The 17,842-nt window shown below is 37.4% G+C and overlaps 1 protein-coding gene across 13 annotated transcripts in view; it reads right to left on the bottom strand.

Annotated features, from left to right (window-relative positions):
* Window positions 1-17,842, bottom strand: part of Dennd1a (DENN domain containing 1A) — a 504,614-nt gene that overhangs the window by 235,199 nt on the left and 251,573 nt on the right. For all 13 annotated transcript variants that reach the window (XR_011704159.1, XM_071600929.1, XM_027944539.3 and 10 more), the window contains exon 9: window positions 6,962-7,072. Coding sequence is in view for 12 of the 13 variants with exons in the window: in XM_071600929.1 (XP_071457030.1) it covers window positions 6,962-7,072 (111 nt within the window). In the remaining variant the exon portion in view is untranslated. The remainder of the gene's footprint in view (window positions 1-6,961; window positions 7,073-17,842) is intronic.

Below are 17,842 nucleotides of genomic sequence, written 5' to 3' on the forward strand. Positions count from 1 at the left end.
TTGCTATAGAAAATGGGAATAATACTGATCTTCTAGGAGTGCTGATGGAATTAGGTAGGATCATCTCTATAAACGTCTTACCTTCTACCTATCTGCTATCCACAGAATTTCCAAAAAGCAGTAAGAATTGAACTCAGAGATAAAAATATGGAAGAAAAATGGCACCTATGTGGTATAAGAAATCACACTGAAGTATTTACATTAGAGAACAAGATTTAGTTAAGCCTTCCCTATTTATCATTTATAAAGAAAAACAATCAATATACATTAACTGAGCAAAGAGAACAAAAACTTGCATTTTTCTTCTACAGAACATCATGATGTTATTGACCAAGACACCCTGGAATGCATTTTACCTGACTCTGAACCAAATATTGTATGGTTTGTCTCTATTGGTACACATTTTCATAAAAGATAGCGCTCTGGGGTGTTCCACAGCTTTTATTCTTTCAGATGCTTAATGGCTATGAGGAGCATTAAGCCCACTCTTATCAAACAAAACTGAGAAAAATGTAACTTGTTAAGGTATTGCAAGCCACATCAGAATCTGCCAAGAGAGGAGCATCAGACCATCCTGGGCCTCAGCTACAAGAAAACGAAAAGCCCCTCTCGAGGAAATAAGACAACAACTTTTAAATTCTGAATTTGGACTGGTCCAAAGACTTGATGGAACTAAGGTCTGTTCAACTATGTCACCCCAGAAGCACTCCCGGAAACTGACCAGGACGCTGCCCCTTGTATCTAGCTACTACCCCCAAACAGGTTTCCATAATCAAACAGAAAATAAAGAATTCAGAAAAAGAAAAAAAAAAAAGAATTCAGTTAAGAATCAACTATTGTTCAAGAATTTTTTAAAAGTCAAAGTAATAGATGTTTATAGTCTTAAAAACAAAGCCAGAAAAATAGCAGTAAAGGTTTACACTGAAAACCAACAATCTTCTTTAAGATTCTCCTTACCCTTAACTCGATGTAATCACAATAAACATAGGATTTATCCCCTTGTTTTAAATAACTACTTCTTGGATTTTATTTTAAAGATTAAAATATGACCTCCCATTGAAGCATTTATTGCTTTATTGTAAACATATATACGTACTATACGCCAGATCCTATTACAAGAGTTTTACAAGTATTTATTCCTTTCAATTTTACTTGATAGAGATCAGTGGTCAACTTTTATTCTGAACCTTGGTACAAGCACTACTTTGTCGCTATCACTGAATAAAAGCTGTTTTGGGGATGGAAATGTAGCTTAGTAGTAAAGCACTTGCCTAGAATGTAAAGATCCTGGGTTCAATCCCCAGAACTGTAAAAAACAAAATCAATAAAGGAGATGATGGTGAAAGAAGTTTTAAGTTTGGTAGCACACTAGTTTCCTCATAAGGATGCGCCTGCAGAAAAGGAAAAATAATGATGCAAAAGACAAGGGCTTACTGCTGGACCACTTTCCTTGAGTTAGCAAGAGGAAGCTGAAGTGTCACCCTCTCAGCAAGGCATTTCTTGCTTTAAAAATGGCAAAGCCTGTCGCCTCCCCATTCCCAACCCACTCTCCTCCTCTGCTTCAACCCTTAGTACTTACCATCAGTGGCTGTACTAAGTTTAACATTCCTTGTTTACTGAGGGTCTACCCTACAAGAATGCAGCCTTCACGAGGATGGGGTTTTTCTTTTTGGTCCAGTGTTGCATCCCTAGTGCCGAGGATAATGCCACAATAAAATATTTGTAGGATAAAGTCAGAGGGACAAGTGGGGTCGACTTCAGGAGAGTACAGAGTTAACCACAAAGGGAAGGCAGGGTACTGAGTACAGATCACAGGAGGCTGACAGATGTAGAAGGCTGCTAGGACTCTTTTCTGAGGGATTCCATTAGATAGGTAAAGAATTGTAGGTTACAAATCATCTTCCTCTAGATGTTCAAGATATAGGTTCACTGTTTTCTGATTATCAAAACTGTAAAATGTCATGCAACTTTTATTCTGAATTTTGGTACAAGCACTACTTTGTCGCTATCCCTGACAGTCTAAATCTTCTTGATACAGGAACTTGGTATCTACTTCTTTAATTAAAAACAACAACAACAACAAAATTGAAGTATACACACACACACACACACAAAAAAAAAAAAAAACCCACACAAATATGTATATCATATAATGATTTTTAAAGAAGAAAACTTAAGAACCCCAAACCTACCACCCAGCTCAAGGGTTGGCAAACTACACGAAAAGGCTAAGTGTGTGTACTGCCTGTTTTTGTAAACAAAGTTTTATTGGAACACAGGCACAACATTATTTTACTATGGCAAACTAAAGGTCAGGCCTGGTAGTTATGACAAAGACAATATGGCCTGTATAGTCATATTTCTTATTTGATCCTTGTCAGAACTTTGTTGATCTCTACCTAGCTGAAGATAGAAAATGGTACTGTTGATGTATGTTTCTTCCTAACTATACTGTTCTCCCTTCCTGGGAAAAAACCATTACCTAATTTTTTTTGTGTGTGTGTGTGTGTGTGTGTGTTTCTTCTGTAGTTTGTATATATCCCTAAACAAGTTACCATTTAGTTTTTATAACTTGAATAGTATATGAATGAAATGATACTGAATATTCCTCTGTGGCTGGTTTCTTTCAGTCAGTCAGTCAGTCAGTCAGTCAGTCAGTCAGTCTTCTGTGATAGACACAATCATGTGGATGGTGCAGATCATTTTTACTAAGATAATATTCCATTGTTGTGACTCTACCACAGTTTATAGGCTCTCTGCTGAAAGTCACATGGACAATTTCTAGGGTTTATAAAAACAATGCTGCTAAAAAAAAATTCTTGTACATGTATCCCACTACATATGTCCAAAAGAGTGAAACTGCTGAGTGACAGGCACATGCACATAGTTTTGTGCCACACACCCTTCAAATAGTAGTACATGAAATTCCCTAGCACATGTCCAATACAACATTTGCCTTTGTCAGACAACTAAGTTTTTGAAAACTTAAGTGTTTCACTCATTGTACATTTAATGTACTTTTCTGTGATTACACATCTTTCCATATAGTTATTTGACTATTGGCATTTTTCCTGTGAAATATCCATTTAAAGCTTTTGCCAATTTTTCTATTAATAAATCCATCCTGATTTCTAATTGAAGTGTTTCTTTTACATATTACTGATACTAATCCTCAGTTAGTTTTTTTTTTTTTTTTTTTTTGGTACCAGGCACTCAACCACTGAGCCACATCCCCAATCCTTTTTGTATTTTATTTAGAGACAGGGTCTTACTGAGTTTCTTAGTGTCTTGCTGATGCTGAGGCTGGCTTTGAACTTGTGATCCTCCTCCCTCAGCCTCCAGAGCCGCTGGGATTACAGGTGTGCGCCACCAAGGCCGGTTCTGTTAATTTTAAATATGGTAAATGTCTTGGTTTGTGACTTACCTTTACATTCACGGAATGATATGAATAATATCTTTTAATGAATAAAAATTCATAATTTTAATCTTTTTCTTTATACAATGTATATTTTGGATCATTCTAAAATAAACCCTCTCCATTCCAAGATCATAGATGACTATTCACTTATTTTGCCTTCTAAAAGTTTTTTAAAAGACTTTCCTTTAAATTTAAATCTTTAATCTATTTGGAATTTAGTTTTGCTTGAGTAAGAAATTACCTTCTTTTTCTTCCCCATATGGATAGCTAATTATTGAGATGTTCATCTACTCCCCACAGTTTGTCCAATGTTTCTTCCGTTGTTTATAAAGAGCCCTTACACATGTGGTCTGTTTTTGGCCCTCTGTTATTTCAAAATCTGTGTATCTCTACCCCACTACCAGCATTTAATTATTACAGCTTTACAGAAAGTTTTGTATCTAGAAAGCACACTTCCACAACCCATCTTTTATTTCAAGTTTGTCTTGGCTTTTCCTTTGCCTTTTCTGTATTAGAATTCTAATTCTGTTAGAATCAGCATGCCAGGTACTATGTAAAACTCTAATGGAATATTGAATGGAATTATATTCAATCTACAGATCATTTTGGATTGAAATGACATCTTCAGAATATTGAGTTTGCCTATTCATGAACATGGTCATGCTTTTTCTTCATCTTTTGGGGACCACATAAGTTTTCCCTTTTAACATGGTAATGTGTAATTATGTTAGAATATTTTGTAGTTCCTTCAACGTATATTTCTAAAATCATTGGTTATTATGAATTTTTAAATACATTTGCCTACTATTTAGTCTAAGATTTTTATACCTACATTAATGAGTGACATTGATTGATAATTCTTCTTCTTTAAACTGTCCTTTGTGTGACTGAATGTCAAGAATAACAAGCACAAGAAAAGCTAGGGTGTGTTTCCTCTTTGTTCTGAACTCAAGGAGTCTATGATTTGAAATTATATATTCCTTAAGATGTCTGATAAAACGTACCTATAAAACTATATGGGCTGAGCCAGGTGTGGTGGTGTATCCCTGTAATCCCAGTGGCTAAGGAGGCTGAGGCAGGAGGATCAAGAGTTCAAAGCCAGCCTCGCAAAAGCAAGGTGCTAAGCAACCCTCTCTCTAAATAAAATACATAATAGGGCTGGGGATGAGGCTCAGTGGTTGCGTACCCCTGAGTTCAATCCCTGGTACAAACAAACAAATAAAAAACACCTATATCGGCCGAGTGTTTTATCTGGAAAAGTAATTATAAGCACTGAATTACTTTATATAAAGTAAATGACCTATTAAATTTTTCTATTTCTTTCTGAGTCAATTTTCATAAACTATATTTTTTCTGTCCATTATGCTTTAGTTTTCAAATACTGGCATAAAGTTGGTAACAGTATTTTCTAAGAATTTTTAAAATCTCTGCTGCATCTGTTCTTTGTGTTTGCAATTTATTCTTGTATTTCATTTTAGTTTTGGGAAGGAGCAGAAATAACTTTTTGTGTTTAATCCACTACATTTATGTGAACAAAATTACACAGAGGATCCACTGTTCCTTATCTATAAAATGGAGGTAATAACAGAACTCACCAAAGCTGTCATAGCAAGAATTAAATGAGTTAAAATATGCAAAGTGCTTAGGACAGTGACTGGCACCTATGAAGGGCTCAAAAATAACATGATTAAAATATAGGAAAGTCAGTTCCACTGTGATGATGTCCTGTTTTAGTCTGGCTAAAGTTTCACAATCTAAAGCAGCAATAACTGGTTATGGGCTGGATTCTTTCAAATACACCCTCATTTCATTCAAGCCCTATAAAAAGGTGATGATGTTTCTGGTTGGTAATATTCTCATTCTGAAGCTCAGTCTCGATGTTCATGCCTTGAGATTGTGAACTGCACTTTGCAGAGTAAAATACAAAACAAAGTAGGAGGTTGACTATGCTATATAAGTTGTTTTTACTCTGAAAACAAAAATCATACTTTTTTCACTTATTAAGTGCTATGAATCTAGCACATGGTAGATAGAAAAAAAATTGTGAGTCCTTGACAAGCAATCAATAATTAATCAATGAAAATGAAATGATGAAGCTATGATGAAAGCCATAAAGAAACTCTAGTAACCTCACCAAGTTTGCATTATTAGGTGTCTTTTATCCATGGATGAACTTATAACAGGCCCTTCATTAGGCAAATTCCCACTATAAAAAGTTTCTTCTATCTTCTTTAACAGAGGGATGCTACTTAGGCCTACTCTCCGTTGATTTTTCTACATAAGTTTTACCTAAAAACAATAATAAACCATCCAAACAGATACTGTTTAGGGGGAAGCACACTGAGGTTTATAATTTATTTTGAAATGCATTAAAAATTAAGATGAAAAAACAAACAAAAAAAGGAGATCTTGGGGTATAGCTTAGTGGAGAGCACTTATCCAGCATCATGTGTGCCTAGGTCTCATCCCTTAAGCACTGAAAAGGAAGGAAGGAGGGAGATATGGATTGATGAATGAAGGACAGGTAGATGAATAAATAGGTTAAAAAAAAACTATAGTAAACTAATCACTGGTAAAATATAAATGAAATTATACCAATGTTCACTATAAAATGAATTCTACTTTCTATAATGCTTGAGAATTTTCATAGTAAGATACTCAGGAAAATATAAACTACACTTAGCAGGTAAAAAAAAAAAACTAAAATAAAAAGAATGGAAAATATTTCTATTGCACATAGCAAAAGTTATCACAATACGTAAATTTATAAAAAAACATCAAAATCCCTATAAGATAAATGGGAAAAGATTAACCAAATACACATAGGAAATAAACCCATGGAAAATGCTCAGTTACCTCTAACCAAAACAATCTGAATTAAAGCACTCCTTTATTGGCAAAATTAAACTGCATGCATGCGCTCGCACACATACAACACACACATACAACTCTGGAAAGGCTGTGATAAAAGTGGCACAGCCATACACAGCTGACTGCATTCACTGTAAACATGCACAGCCCATTGGGGAAGTCATCCGATAGTCCTCAAGCCATGGTGTTTATCAAGTCCTTTGACTTGGTGGCCTCTCTCTTAGAAAATGAACATATCAGTTAAAAGAAGACAAAGGATGTTTACTGCAGTTTTATCTACCAGAGGATTAATCTATGAACTAACTAAATGACCATGAAGAGAAGAAAAATTTATTAAATTTTGTAAATGATGATGCATCAGCATAATGGAATATGGCATAGACATTCAAAAATGACAATAATGAAAATTTATGTGGAAATATGCATAGTGTTTATAACACAATCAAAAGGAAAATATTTATAATTGTAAGAGTATAATTTTATAATTGTGAGAGTAATTATGAAATTTATTTTGACACTGAAAAGGAACATAAATAATTAATGAAAATGATGTGCTACTGTACAAGGGGACTGGGGCTGATTCCTTCTCTTCAAATGTTCTTTAATCTTGCTGATACATCTTTCAATTAAAATTAAATCACTGAAAGGCCCATCTCAATACTGGCTACTCACAGTGCTGAGCTTGCTGCAAATGATGAGTATCCGGCGCTCGTACAGCATACTGGCATACAGATGCAACATGTTGTTTACATCCACAGCCACAAAATATTCTGTCAGATTTCTCTAGGAAAAAGAAGAAAGGTTTGTGGTTTATTTTGTCTGTTCTTATTACAAGTAGTATCTAATAAAAGCATGAGAAACAGAAAATAATCACAAAGCTCTTTTCTTCTCCTGTCCTATTCTTTTTACCTAGGAGACCAAATCCCACTCATGTATAAAATCATGAAATGTTAAGTTGGAAGAGACCTTTGAGATGAGCAGTCTGGCAACTGCATCTATGTGTGGTGATTACAGTTAACAACATGGTTGTATATACCTCTGTGTCTGCTCTTCATGTCAGTTCCAGAAGGTGAGCAGGACAGGAATCGTGGAATCTTACAAACGAGGAAACCAAGGCTCAGAGAGATTTGCCGAGATCAAATAGTCTAATAAGCAATGAGGACAGGACTGCTGCTCAGATCTTTGGACCTGAGATCCTAGAACCTTCCTTATGTACTGCATCATGTGTTCAAGCAAAAGAAAGTACCCAGAGATTAAAGTGCTTCTGGCACAGGTCCTGCTTCTGTCCAGCAGGTCCCAGCCATGAAGGCATCACCTTTCCTGTTGCCACTTGCTGGTGTCCCACCCCTCCACAGCTTACATTCTCTATAAAGTGGCTTGGCTAGAATTAAAGAAATTTCCAAGATTTACCATTTCCAGACATTTCACTAAAAAAAAAAGGAAAAAATAAAAAAACTGAAGACAAACAGCAGCAAGCTATAACAAAGCAGTGCTTTAACTAGCTTTTTCTGTAACCTGGGTTTAATTCCTTTAATTAGTACTATAGATTGGTAGATTGGTACTCTTCAGATTTCAGAAAAAAAATGGAGTGTGTTTTATTTCTACAACCCTTTCTATACCCACCTGGCTTTAATAATACACATGAATATGCTAATTTCTTACAGATTTTTAATGCAGTACAATATAAGCCTCTGCAAATGAAAGGAACTGAGAAGGAATGCTATTGTCAGGGGTTGTAGTTTATAATGATTAAAGATCTATAACCCATAAATTGAAGTAAATCAGGTAGGTTTTACATGCAAAATAGCATAAAGTGCTTTTCAACAATATTATGGTTGGGAATAAGAATCAGCACTTATCTTATGATTTATTATTGTTTGACTGGGGTACCAGGTTAATCATCAACTTCTATAAACAAAAAGCCAGTGAATTAATAGCTCTGGATACTGACTACTTACAAAATGTCAGGCACTGTACCAGACACTTTGTATATATGATCTTACGCAATCCTCACAAAAAACCAATGAGGTATTATTCCTTCCTATGCAGAGAAACAGAAATTAAATCTGGGAGATTCAGTAACAGGTGGAGTCAGACTGACTTCACAGCCTCTGCACTCTCCACTAACCTACACATCTCTACTAAATACTTTTCAGTGTCTACTGTGTACAGGGCATGCATTTACTTCATCTTGAAAACACTCCTTGAACTAGGTGCTATTGACCCTATTTAAAGATAAGAGGCACAGAGAAGTGAAATAATTTGATAAAGGTCACACACAAGTGGCTAAGACACGATTCAGTCTTGTGCAAGTCTTTTTTTCAAACACTCCAAATTGTAGGCACAAATTATATTTGGAAAAAGAAGAGGTATAAAACAAGATCAAAATATGACTAAAAAAAGGGGATTTTTTTTCTTTTGAAAATTTTTATTATCCTATTTATTGAATAATCCTTATTCCCAGGAGATAGAAAGTTTAGAAAAAACACAGGAAAATATCTAACAACGCTGTGACAGGCACTACCATGTCCACTTCATGGATGGGAACATTGAAATTCAGGAAGGTTCAGTGGTAGTCTTGTAAAGGTCACTCGGCAAGCAAAGGCAGAGCCAGGTTTCAACACCAGGTCTCCTGAATCCAAAACTCATACTCTAACCAACATGCCAACTTGCCTCTCAACAAACTCAATAAAAACAAAGCAAAACAAACAACAAAGGCTGTCTGAACTAGGCCAGAGGTGCCTCCTCTGCCCAGTGGCTGAGGAACACTGAGCTAATAATGTCAGGGTGGGGTTTGTTTGGAAGACTGAAATGGCAGAGCTCTTCTTGCAAACAAAAATATGAGGCCCTCAGCTGAGCATTTCAGTAAAGGCTTTACTGCTGATGAATTACATGAATTTCTCTTTTAGTAAAGGATGGAAGTAAAAAGAAAATAGAAGTGAGGAGCTTAAAGAAGGCCAGAAAGCCCATTAGCACTTTTGACAGATCCAAAGATAACTCTGAAGCCACCAAAACGTGGCCTCAAGAGTCTGCCAAGAAGCTTCACGCTGGGTAGAAATATGTTACACAGCTTGCCGTCCAAATAGGGAGACACAGCGTCAGAGACAAATCCTGTGCCTTATTTTGGTGGGAGAAAGGGAGGGGGGGACCACAAGGATACTTTTGCAGATGGGGAAGGGGATGTTTCGGAAATAAAAACATCACTGAGGCAGGTCCCCCATGCCCAGTCAGGATCTGAGGGCGCAGGTGCTTATTTCAAAAACTCTGTACAGGTATGTTAAAAATATGTAACATTTAACCAAATTCTCTCTAAACTGTCATGTACTTTTTTTGGTATTTCTCATTCCATCTGTGCTGATTACCAAGATATTTGTGTCTAAACAGAAGCTGTCTTTCTTATCTGCTTCCTCCCTTGCCTCTTTCCTTCTGGGATGCCACCCGCTGGAGCAGGTGGGACTGCCAATGGCCCCAGCTCTAGGAACCTCACTCAGCCAGGGAAGGACCTGTGGGGCACAGGGGGCCTGGGGCATTTGCAGTTCCCACCAAGCCTGGGCTCTGGAGCAAACCCCTTGGAGACAGGGATATCCCTCCCACCGCCCTGAAGCTTCCAATACGTTGGGCCCAAGTCTTAGCTTCTCAGACCTGCTCTGCCTTCTCCCATTCCCAGGACTTTAATTCTGCTGTTTCTCCTAGAGTGCTCCTCTCTACCTTGAGGATGTCAATTTACTTGACCTGGCTCCAACATCACTTCCTCCTGCAAGGTCTCCTAGACTCCTTATTTGTCAAACATCCTTCATGTTTCTATGACATTTTGTCCCTATCCTATAATAACTTGGTTTTAAGTATGTTTTCCCACTAGACTGAATTCTACCGGGTGTGATGTATCAGGAAGAACAGTAAAGAATGGATCCTCCTAAAGAACCACCACTCCTATCAAACATGGTATCATTGGCCCCTAGTTCTCGATTTAGTGTCTCAGACCATAACACCATCATAGGTAAGCAAAGTAACTACCCCATTCATTGCCAATCACTTCTCTATGTAATTCACCTGCTAGGAAAGGAAACCCTTGCGCAGAGGGCTGTTGCAGTTTCTGTGCTCAGATGGCCTCGGATGCCTTAGTGCCAGTGTGCTTCCAGGCTTCAGGGCATCATGCCTTTCCCATTCATGGAGTCTAAACATTGTTTCCAGTCATGTGTGCAGCATTTGGCTATCCACCTGGCATTCATTACCCACCCACCCCTCCCTGCCCTGAAGGCTGGTCAGTAGGCACACAAAGCTGATCACTACTTAACTCAAATACAAGAAGCTGGACAGAGCCTCCTAGAAGGTGGTCTATAGAAAAGGCACATACTACACAAGCTCCTTAGACTCTCAGCTTCTGTTTCTCTTCTCTACAAAGAAATGTTGATGAAGGTCTCTTCCAGGGACTAACTCTCTGTGGCTCTCAATCCAGACAAAGAGGAGGGAACTGGCACCTGGCAAAACCCCAGTCCCCCCAGGAGAGATCTCATAATGGCTGCTCCTGTCTAGCTGCCCCTGCTGGCTCCTGCACCAATCCAGGTGGCTGGGGACTCCATGCTCAATGTGATCTGCGCCTGAGGTTATGAAGCAGGTGGGGGTGGGGGTGATGGGGGTTGAAATGGGTTGGGACGGGAGGGGATACAGTGCGGCTTAGAGAGAAAGCGTCTTAGGTTCTATACCTTAGGGAAACGAGATAATCCTCAAACCAAAGAACCGACTCTAAGCTGGTTACTCCTTGGAGTCTTAGAAGCAGATGCTAGTCCGCCCCACTGTCTGTCATTTTATCAGTCTTTGTGACTCTCTACTTCTTCCATGGTATAGAGGATAAAGATTTATTGCACTGGGGCTAGAGGAGGCTTCCTAGGCTAGAGGCTTGGAAGGTCCTGAAATAACCCCTATTCAAATTATTTTACCATAATGTTTTTTTGTTTGTTTGTTTGTTTTTGTTTTGTTTTTAAAGAGAGAGGGTCTTGCTATGTTGCTCTGGCCAGCTCTGAACTCATAGACTCAAATGATCATCTCGCCTCAGATTCCTAAGGAGCTATACAACAGGCACGTGCCACTGCTCCCAGTTTTCACAATATAAAAAGTTTTAAAACCCTCAACTGATTTTTTTTTTTTTAGAAGAATTAGGTTATCTTAATGGTGTGGGTTTTTTTTTTTTTAAAGAGAATTATAAATTTGGATTACAAAATAATCTTCCTGAGAAAGAATCCCACCAACTCACACAGGCAACAAAATCCAAGAAGTATATTTGAGAAAAGAAAACAGAGTTACCCAGAGGTCAGCTTTTATCCCTCTGTGTAAATGGAAAAACCATCAGAATAAACAGTCATCTGACAACTCTTAAGTGCAACAATGGACTCCTCTATAATCTCATACTTGATAACAGGTCTTCTACCACCATTCTCAACTCTGTTTATTTTTTAAAGTCACAATGACTTCATAAATCTTTTCTATATCATGGTTCATCTTTTGACAAAGTGGAGTCTGGGCAACGTCATATGTAACTGTCCACTCTAGACGCTTACCTCGCATCATTAACCACTTGGTATGACATTGACCAGATAATTAAGACAGGTTTGTTTAATATTCCAAATGAAGGCCTACATAATTATCCATTAATCAAAAAGTAAACTTCAAAATCTGGCAGCTAAAAATAATCCCTTATTGAGTTAGTTTACAATGTAATTATTACTACATATTTGTTCATGATCTGTGACTCTTTTTAATGCAGGTCAACTGTTTAAAATTTATAAAGATTTATGCTCATTTAATTATTGACTGCATAAAATTCACTCCTACATGTGTTATCCTGATAGACAGAGAAAACCCTGATGAGCAATTACACAGTGATAGTTTCTCAGCAAAAAGGAAAAAAAAATTTTTACAAAGAAATTGTAGAAATAATGAGAATTAACTTCAACAGGGATCTGAAAGTGGAAAGAATTAATTTTCCACGTTTGCTTTTCATTAATGTCTTATAGACAAATTGGTCCTAAAGCCAACTATAAGGAACAATTCTTTCTCCCTTTCCAGGGATGGTTGCATTAGTCATTCATTCATTAACTAATTCATTCAGTCAGTTGTTAATTCCATATAGCTATATATTGAGTAACTACAATGTTGCAGTGATGGGAAAAAAATCCATCCCTGTTCTTATGAAAGGAGAGATGACATTAACCAAATATCCACACAACTAATTATGTAACTTATGGTGAGTGGTTTCTTAGGTGGGCCCAGAGGCATTAGACCCAAAGTATCTCCATGCTTGGATCAGACTGACCCAGGTGTGAATCTTGTTTTAGCATTTACTGATTGGGCAAGTTACTTCATGTCTCTGGACTTCACTTCCTCTTCAGATCCATTCCACAAGGATGTTGTAAAGATGTCATGACATAACACGTAGCACCTGACCTGATCCACAATGGGTGTTCAACAGATACTAGTTCAGGCCTCCCTTTCTTACATTAACTCTTCTCTGACACTGTCCAGAAGACCATGATAATCTGGAGACAGAATATTATTAAGTTCCATGTCCCAAAGAGCATGTATCCTTTTCATTGCTTATTCTCTTAAGTTCAGTGTGTCCCTTAGAGGAGATAATTAATAAATGCTTATAGAACACCTCCTATATTAAAGGCTTTGTGGACTCCATTTGCCACAAAAGTCCCAGGCTTCAGAAATTCTGCTGTCAAGAGGATGTACCCAAGAGTCTTGAAAATCCACAAAAGAGAAATATTGGTCTGTGCAACCAAGAATGTCAGCAAACACCTAGAAAAGACAAGCCCCAGAGAGTCTGCCCGGCCCTTAACCACACTCAGACCTCAAGAAAGGTCAGGACTAGAATTCTCAGAAAGCTGAGGAAAGGGAAAAAAGAGAAAGACCATTGAAAGGAGCATCTCTGTGGCACCAGAGTTGTTCTTGGAACTTTATGTTTAATACTGCATTTGTTCCTTGTATTTTCCTTCATTAGATAAAGACATTGGGGTTCCAAGAGAATAAGTAGGTGACCAAGGCCTCAGACTGACGAAGCCCTGTATCTGACCATCTCCAAGACTCGTGTTCTTTCCACGACAGCAGGCTATATAGTATTAACAGCCCCATGGTTATTGCTTGTTTCAATTTGTAATACAGCAATTTAGTCATTTTAAATTAATCTCTGAAAAAAATCACCAAGAGATTAAAATGCAAATTTCAATATGGCTAGTGCTCAATAGTGATTCTATGTCAAAAAGCCCACAAATTGGTCTAACAAAAGTTCAGAGTCTCCTTAGGGAAAGGCTTTCCTGCTTCATTTTTGTATTTTAGATATTAAAAAAAAAAATCATTCCATTTCTTTTTTCCTTATGAATATCACAAGTCAACTCTAGGTGGGGAGAAAGGCATAATGAAAACAAATCTTCTAAACCTGGTTCACTACACCCCACTGACAAGCAGACCTTGGGCTGGCAACCTCAGGCCTGTGAGCTCTGGGTTCTGTATGTGTAAAATGGGGCTCACGTCTACCACTCACGGAGTAGCTGTAGGGATTAAAATGGAATGGTGTATGTTAGGAGTGCGGCAGATTGGTATTACTATTCTGCTTAGAAACAAAAAAGGCTAGCCTTTTTCTGGTTTGTAAAGGAGGATTTAGGGGACAATGGGTCATACACAGGGAATTGCTTCATTAGTGGCAAAACCAGCAGAGGGAATGTAAATTTTAAAAGTGGTGGGGGCAAGGGAAGTGGCATACAGTGGGAACAGGAACTGGAGGTGGAGCTATGGAGAAGATTATTCAAAAAATTATTTCTAATTTCAGTAATTATAGTTTTGAAGATTAAGGAAATTATCAGAACTTTCAGGTACCTGCAAATCAAGCTCTTAAGGAATTACTGGTCCTTAATAAAGAAAAAAAGACAAATGCAACCTAGGTAATAATTTTTATCATAACATTATTTAACACAGCAGAACATTAGAAACATTCTAAATGTCTATTAGTACAGAAAGCATAGTTAAAACAATAAAGTATGGTGAACTGAACATACATTTTTCTTTTCTCTCTCCTGATATGACTCTCCCAGAAAAAGTCACTGGAAAAGAATTTTAAAAGGCATGAATTCCAAAAAAACAAGAGAGGAGATGATAATGGAAGAGAGATGTCAAATTTTTAGAAATCAAATAGCAGATGTGGTTCTCAACCTGGGGCCATTTATCCCCCAGGGGACATTTGGCAATGCCTAGAGACATTTCTGGTTGTCAGAACTGGATAAGGGTATGTTAGTATCATATAGATTCCAGGGAAGCTGCAAAACAACCTACAATATAAGTCATGGTTTTTTTTTTTTTTTTTTTTTTTTTTTTTTGCTACTGAGACCAAAAGACCTAATCAGAATAATGTAGAGGGAGAGACATTTATTTGGTACACCTGGTTCCAGAGGTGTCTCAGTCTACAGATGGCCAACTTCATTATTCTGCTGGATATGAGGCAAAACTTCAGGGAAGAAGGATGGGATAGAGAAATGCAGCTCAGGACATGTCAATGAGGAAGCAGACAGAGACAAAGCTCTGCTTACCAGGTTCAAAATATATACCCAAAGGCTCATCCCCAATGATCCACTGCCTTTAGCAACACCTACATGCCTACACCTAGTTAATATCTATCAGAGGAATAATGCACTGATTAGGCTAAAACTCATTAACCAATCATTCACCTCTAAACTTTCTTGCGTCGTCTCACACATGAGCTTTTTGTGGACACCTCATATCTAAACTATAACAACAGTAATACACAAGAAAGGATGTCCTGGACCATGCTGACAACAGTGCTGAAGCTGAAAAGTAAGTCTGGAAAGTAAGGCTGAGGTGGGTGCACGGGGCAAAAGCATCAAGCCCACTCACACCATGGAACTCCCAAAAGGCTCAGAAGTGGAGACACCCCAAAGGGCAAGAGGCTAGGGGACGGATGCAAACGAAAATAGGAGTAATCCCTTCCCAACATTTTCCTATCCAGCTAGTCAGCTGGCCTCCTGCACCTTTCTCAGGCACTAAGTGTTTACTCTGGAGGAACTGAACAAAAAAGGCCTGGGGAATAAAGCATCAAATAGAAAACATGGGGATTAAATGAAGGCAACCATAATAAATGTTGACCACCCCATTCTGCTTCCCAAACACTGGTAATAAGTATCCACACCCTAGGCAAGAGAAAACTGACCCACTAAATAGAAAAGATTTTGATACTGACACCCGAGAGTCCCTTGCCCCCAGAATGTCTACAACAGTCCCAGGCTTCCAAACAATGATCCATTCACCACAATAAAGCCTACCAGATACCAAGCTCTACTCCTGAGCACAGAGCTGCCACTCAGCTGTCCAGTGCCTCACTCTGAGGTGTCACTGAGCTCCTATTCAAAGACAGCCTATATAATAAGTTACACAGAAGACAGACAAACAGAAGCTAGGAGTGGGAGCAAGAAGTCCTAGCACTCAGAGGCTGAGGTGAGGAGATCATTGAGCCCATGGGTTCAAGGCCAGACTGGGCAACCCAATGACACCCCATCTCAAAAGAATAAGAAAATAATGCAGGGGGAAAAACAATTTTTTAAATCTAGTAATAACAATCTTACAAATGAGGAAAAATATTAAGAATACAATGGTCAAAACAAGAAATTTAAAAGGAAGGGATGATTAGTTGAAGAAAGCAAAGACTATAAGAGTGACACTGAAAATAATTAAAACAACAAAAAAGTTACAGGATCAATATAGAAGATTTAAATCTTCTGTAGGTAGCACAGAAAATCAATAGGTAATGAATTCTGTAGTAGAGCAGCAGAGAAAGGACGGAGAGAATTAAAGGATTTTTTTCAAAGAAATAATGTGAGAAAATTTTGAAGCTCTGAAGGGTGCGAGTTTCCAGATTGAACGTCCAAGTGCCCAGCACAATGGATGAAAATGGATCCATTAAGGCATGTTGCTATGCAATTTCAGTATGTTAGAAGAGATGACAGATCATAAAAAAGTTAATAACAGGAATCAGAATGGCTAAGACTTGTAAGTAGCAATAGTAAAGTTAGAAGTCATTAAGCAACATCTTCAGAATTCTGAGGAGAGAACTTTCCAACCTAGAATTCCATACCCAGAAGAAATATCAGGAGTAGAGTGATTTTTTTTCTAGTCAAGCAACTTCTAAACACATTTCTGCTAAAGCGAGACTTACTCAGGAAACTGTTGGAGAATGTTTCACCAAAATGATGGAATAAAATCAAGAAAGAGGAAAATGTGAAATCCAATAACTCTTACATGATAAAAATCTGTACAAGAAAGGAAACTTAAACAATCTATTACCTGCTTCAATGTATTCACAAAAATGTAAATATTACTGATTTAATGTCAATTTATTCTAAATATAGAGGGAAAATGGGAGAGGAGAAATAGGTGGGACAAATTATTTTGTGTATATGTTTCTGGGGAGGGGGATCACAGGTAGTAAAAGACCTAAACTCTCATCTTTCATGATAAAAACCAGTAGGTGATATAAGAAACAGGGGGAAAAAAATTTAGTGTAACACTAAGAACATGCTAAAAATATGAAGGGAAATACTACAATTGTTGAAAACTTGCAGGTAACTGCCTCTGTGATGTGAGAAATATGGAGAACTTGGAAATTGCTGTTTTTTTTTTTTTAACAACTACTACACGGTACTATATGATTTTTAAGCCATTAATATATGCATTACTGTCACAAGATGAACATACCATTAAATAATAATACTATGAGGACTATGGGTATCAGTGGTAGAGTACTTGCCTAGCATATTAAAGGTCCCAGCACTCCCCAAAATAAATCATTAAAAAGGATGAAATAGAGAGCCAGGAGCAGTGGCATATGCAGGTAAGTTCAGCAACTCCAGAGATTGAGGCAGGAGGGTCTTAAGTTTGAGGCCACTCTCAGCAACTTAGTGGAGACCCTGTCTCAAAATATGAAATAAAAAGGGCTGGAATGTAGCCCAGTGGTAGAGTATTCCTGGGTTCAAACCTCAGGACAATTAAAAATAAAAAAGAATAAGGTAAATAGATAGGAACAATTTTTAGAATACATTAAACCAAAACCAAAAAAGGGAGTGCTAAACAAGATGAATAGTATCACATTTTTGTTTAAAAAGCTGTCTACAATAGATATACATACAACACTATAAATTCATAGAGAAAAGTCTAGAAGGCCACCCATCATATTCTGGAGGGAAAATGGGATTAGGATGGAGGAGTAGTGGTGTTAATGAGGGCCTTTCATTTTTTTAAAAAATATACTTCTATAATAATCTTTTACAACAAAGATTTTTATAAAAATTTTTTAATGATGGAAGTAAATGTTTATAATATATTGTTATAGAAAAAACAGTTATAAAGTGAGATATTTGGTATGATCCCCACCGTGTTTTTTTTTTTAAATGTAGCTTCCAAACGTTTTTTAAAAATACATAGAGCCCTTTTATTTCAAATGAAATATTACCCAAGCACAGTGGAAATTAATGTGCTCTAAATAAAATAAAA

Source organism: Marmota flaviventris, chromosome 13, assembly GCF_047511675.1.
Source record: "Marmota flaviventris isolate mMarFla1 chromosome 13, mMarFla1.hap1, whole genome shotgun sequence".
Taxonomy (NCBI): Eukaryota; Metazoa; Chordata; class Mammalia; order Rodentia; family Sciuridae; genus Marmota; species Marmota flaviventris.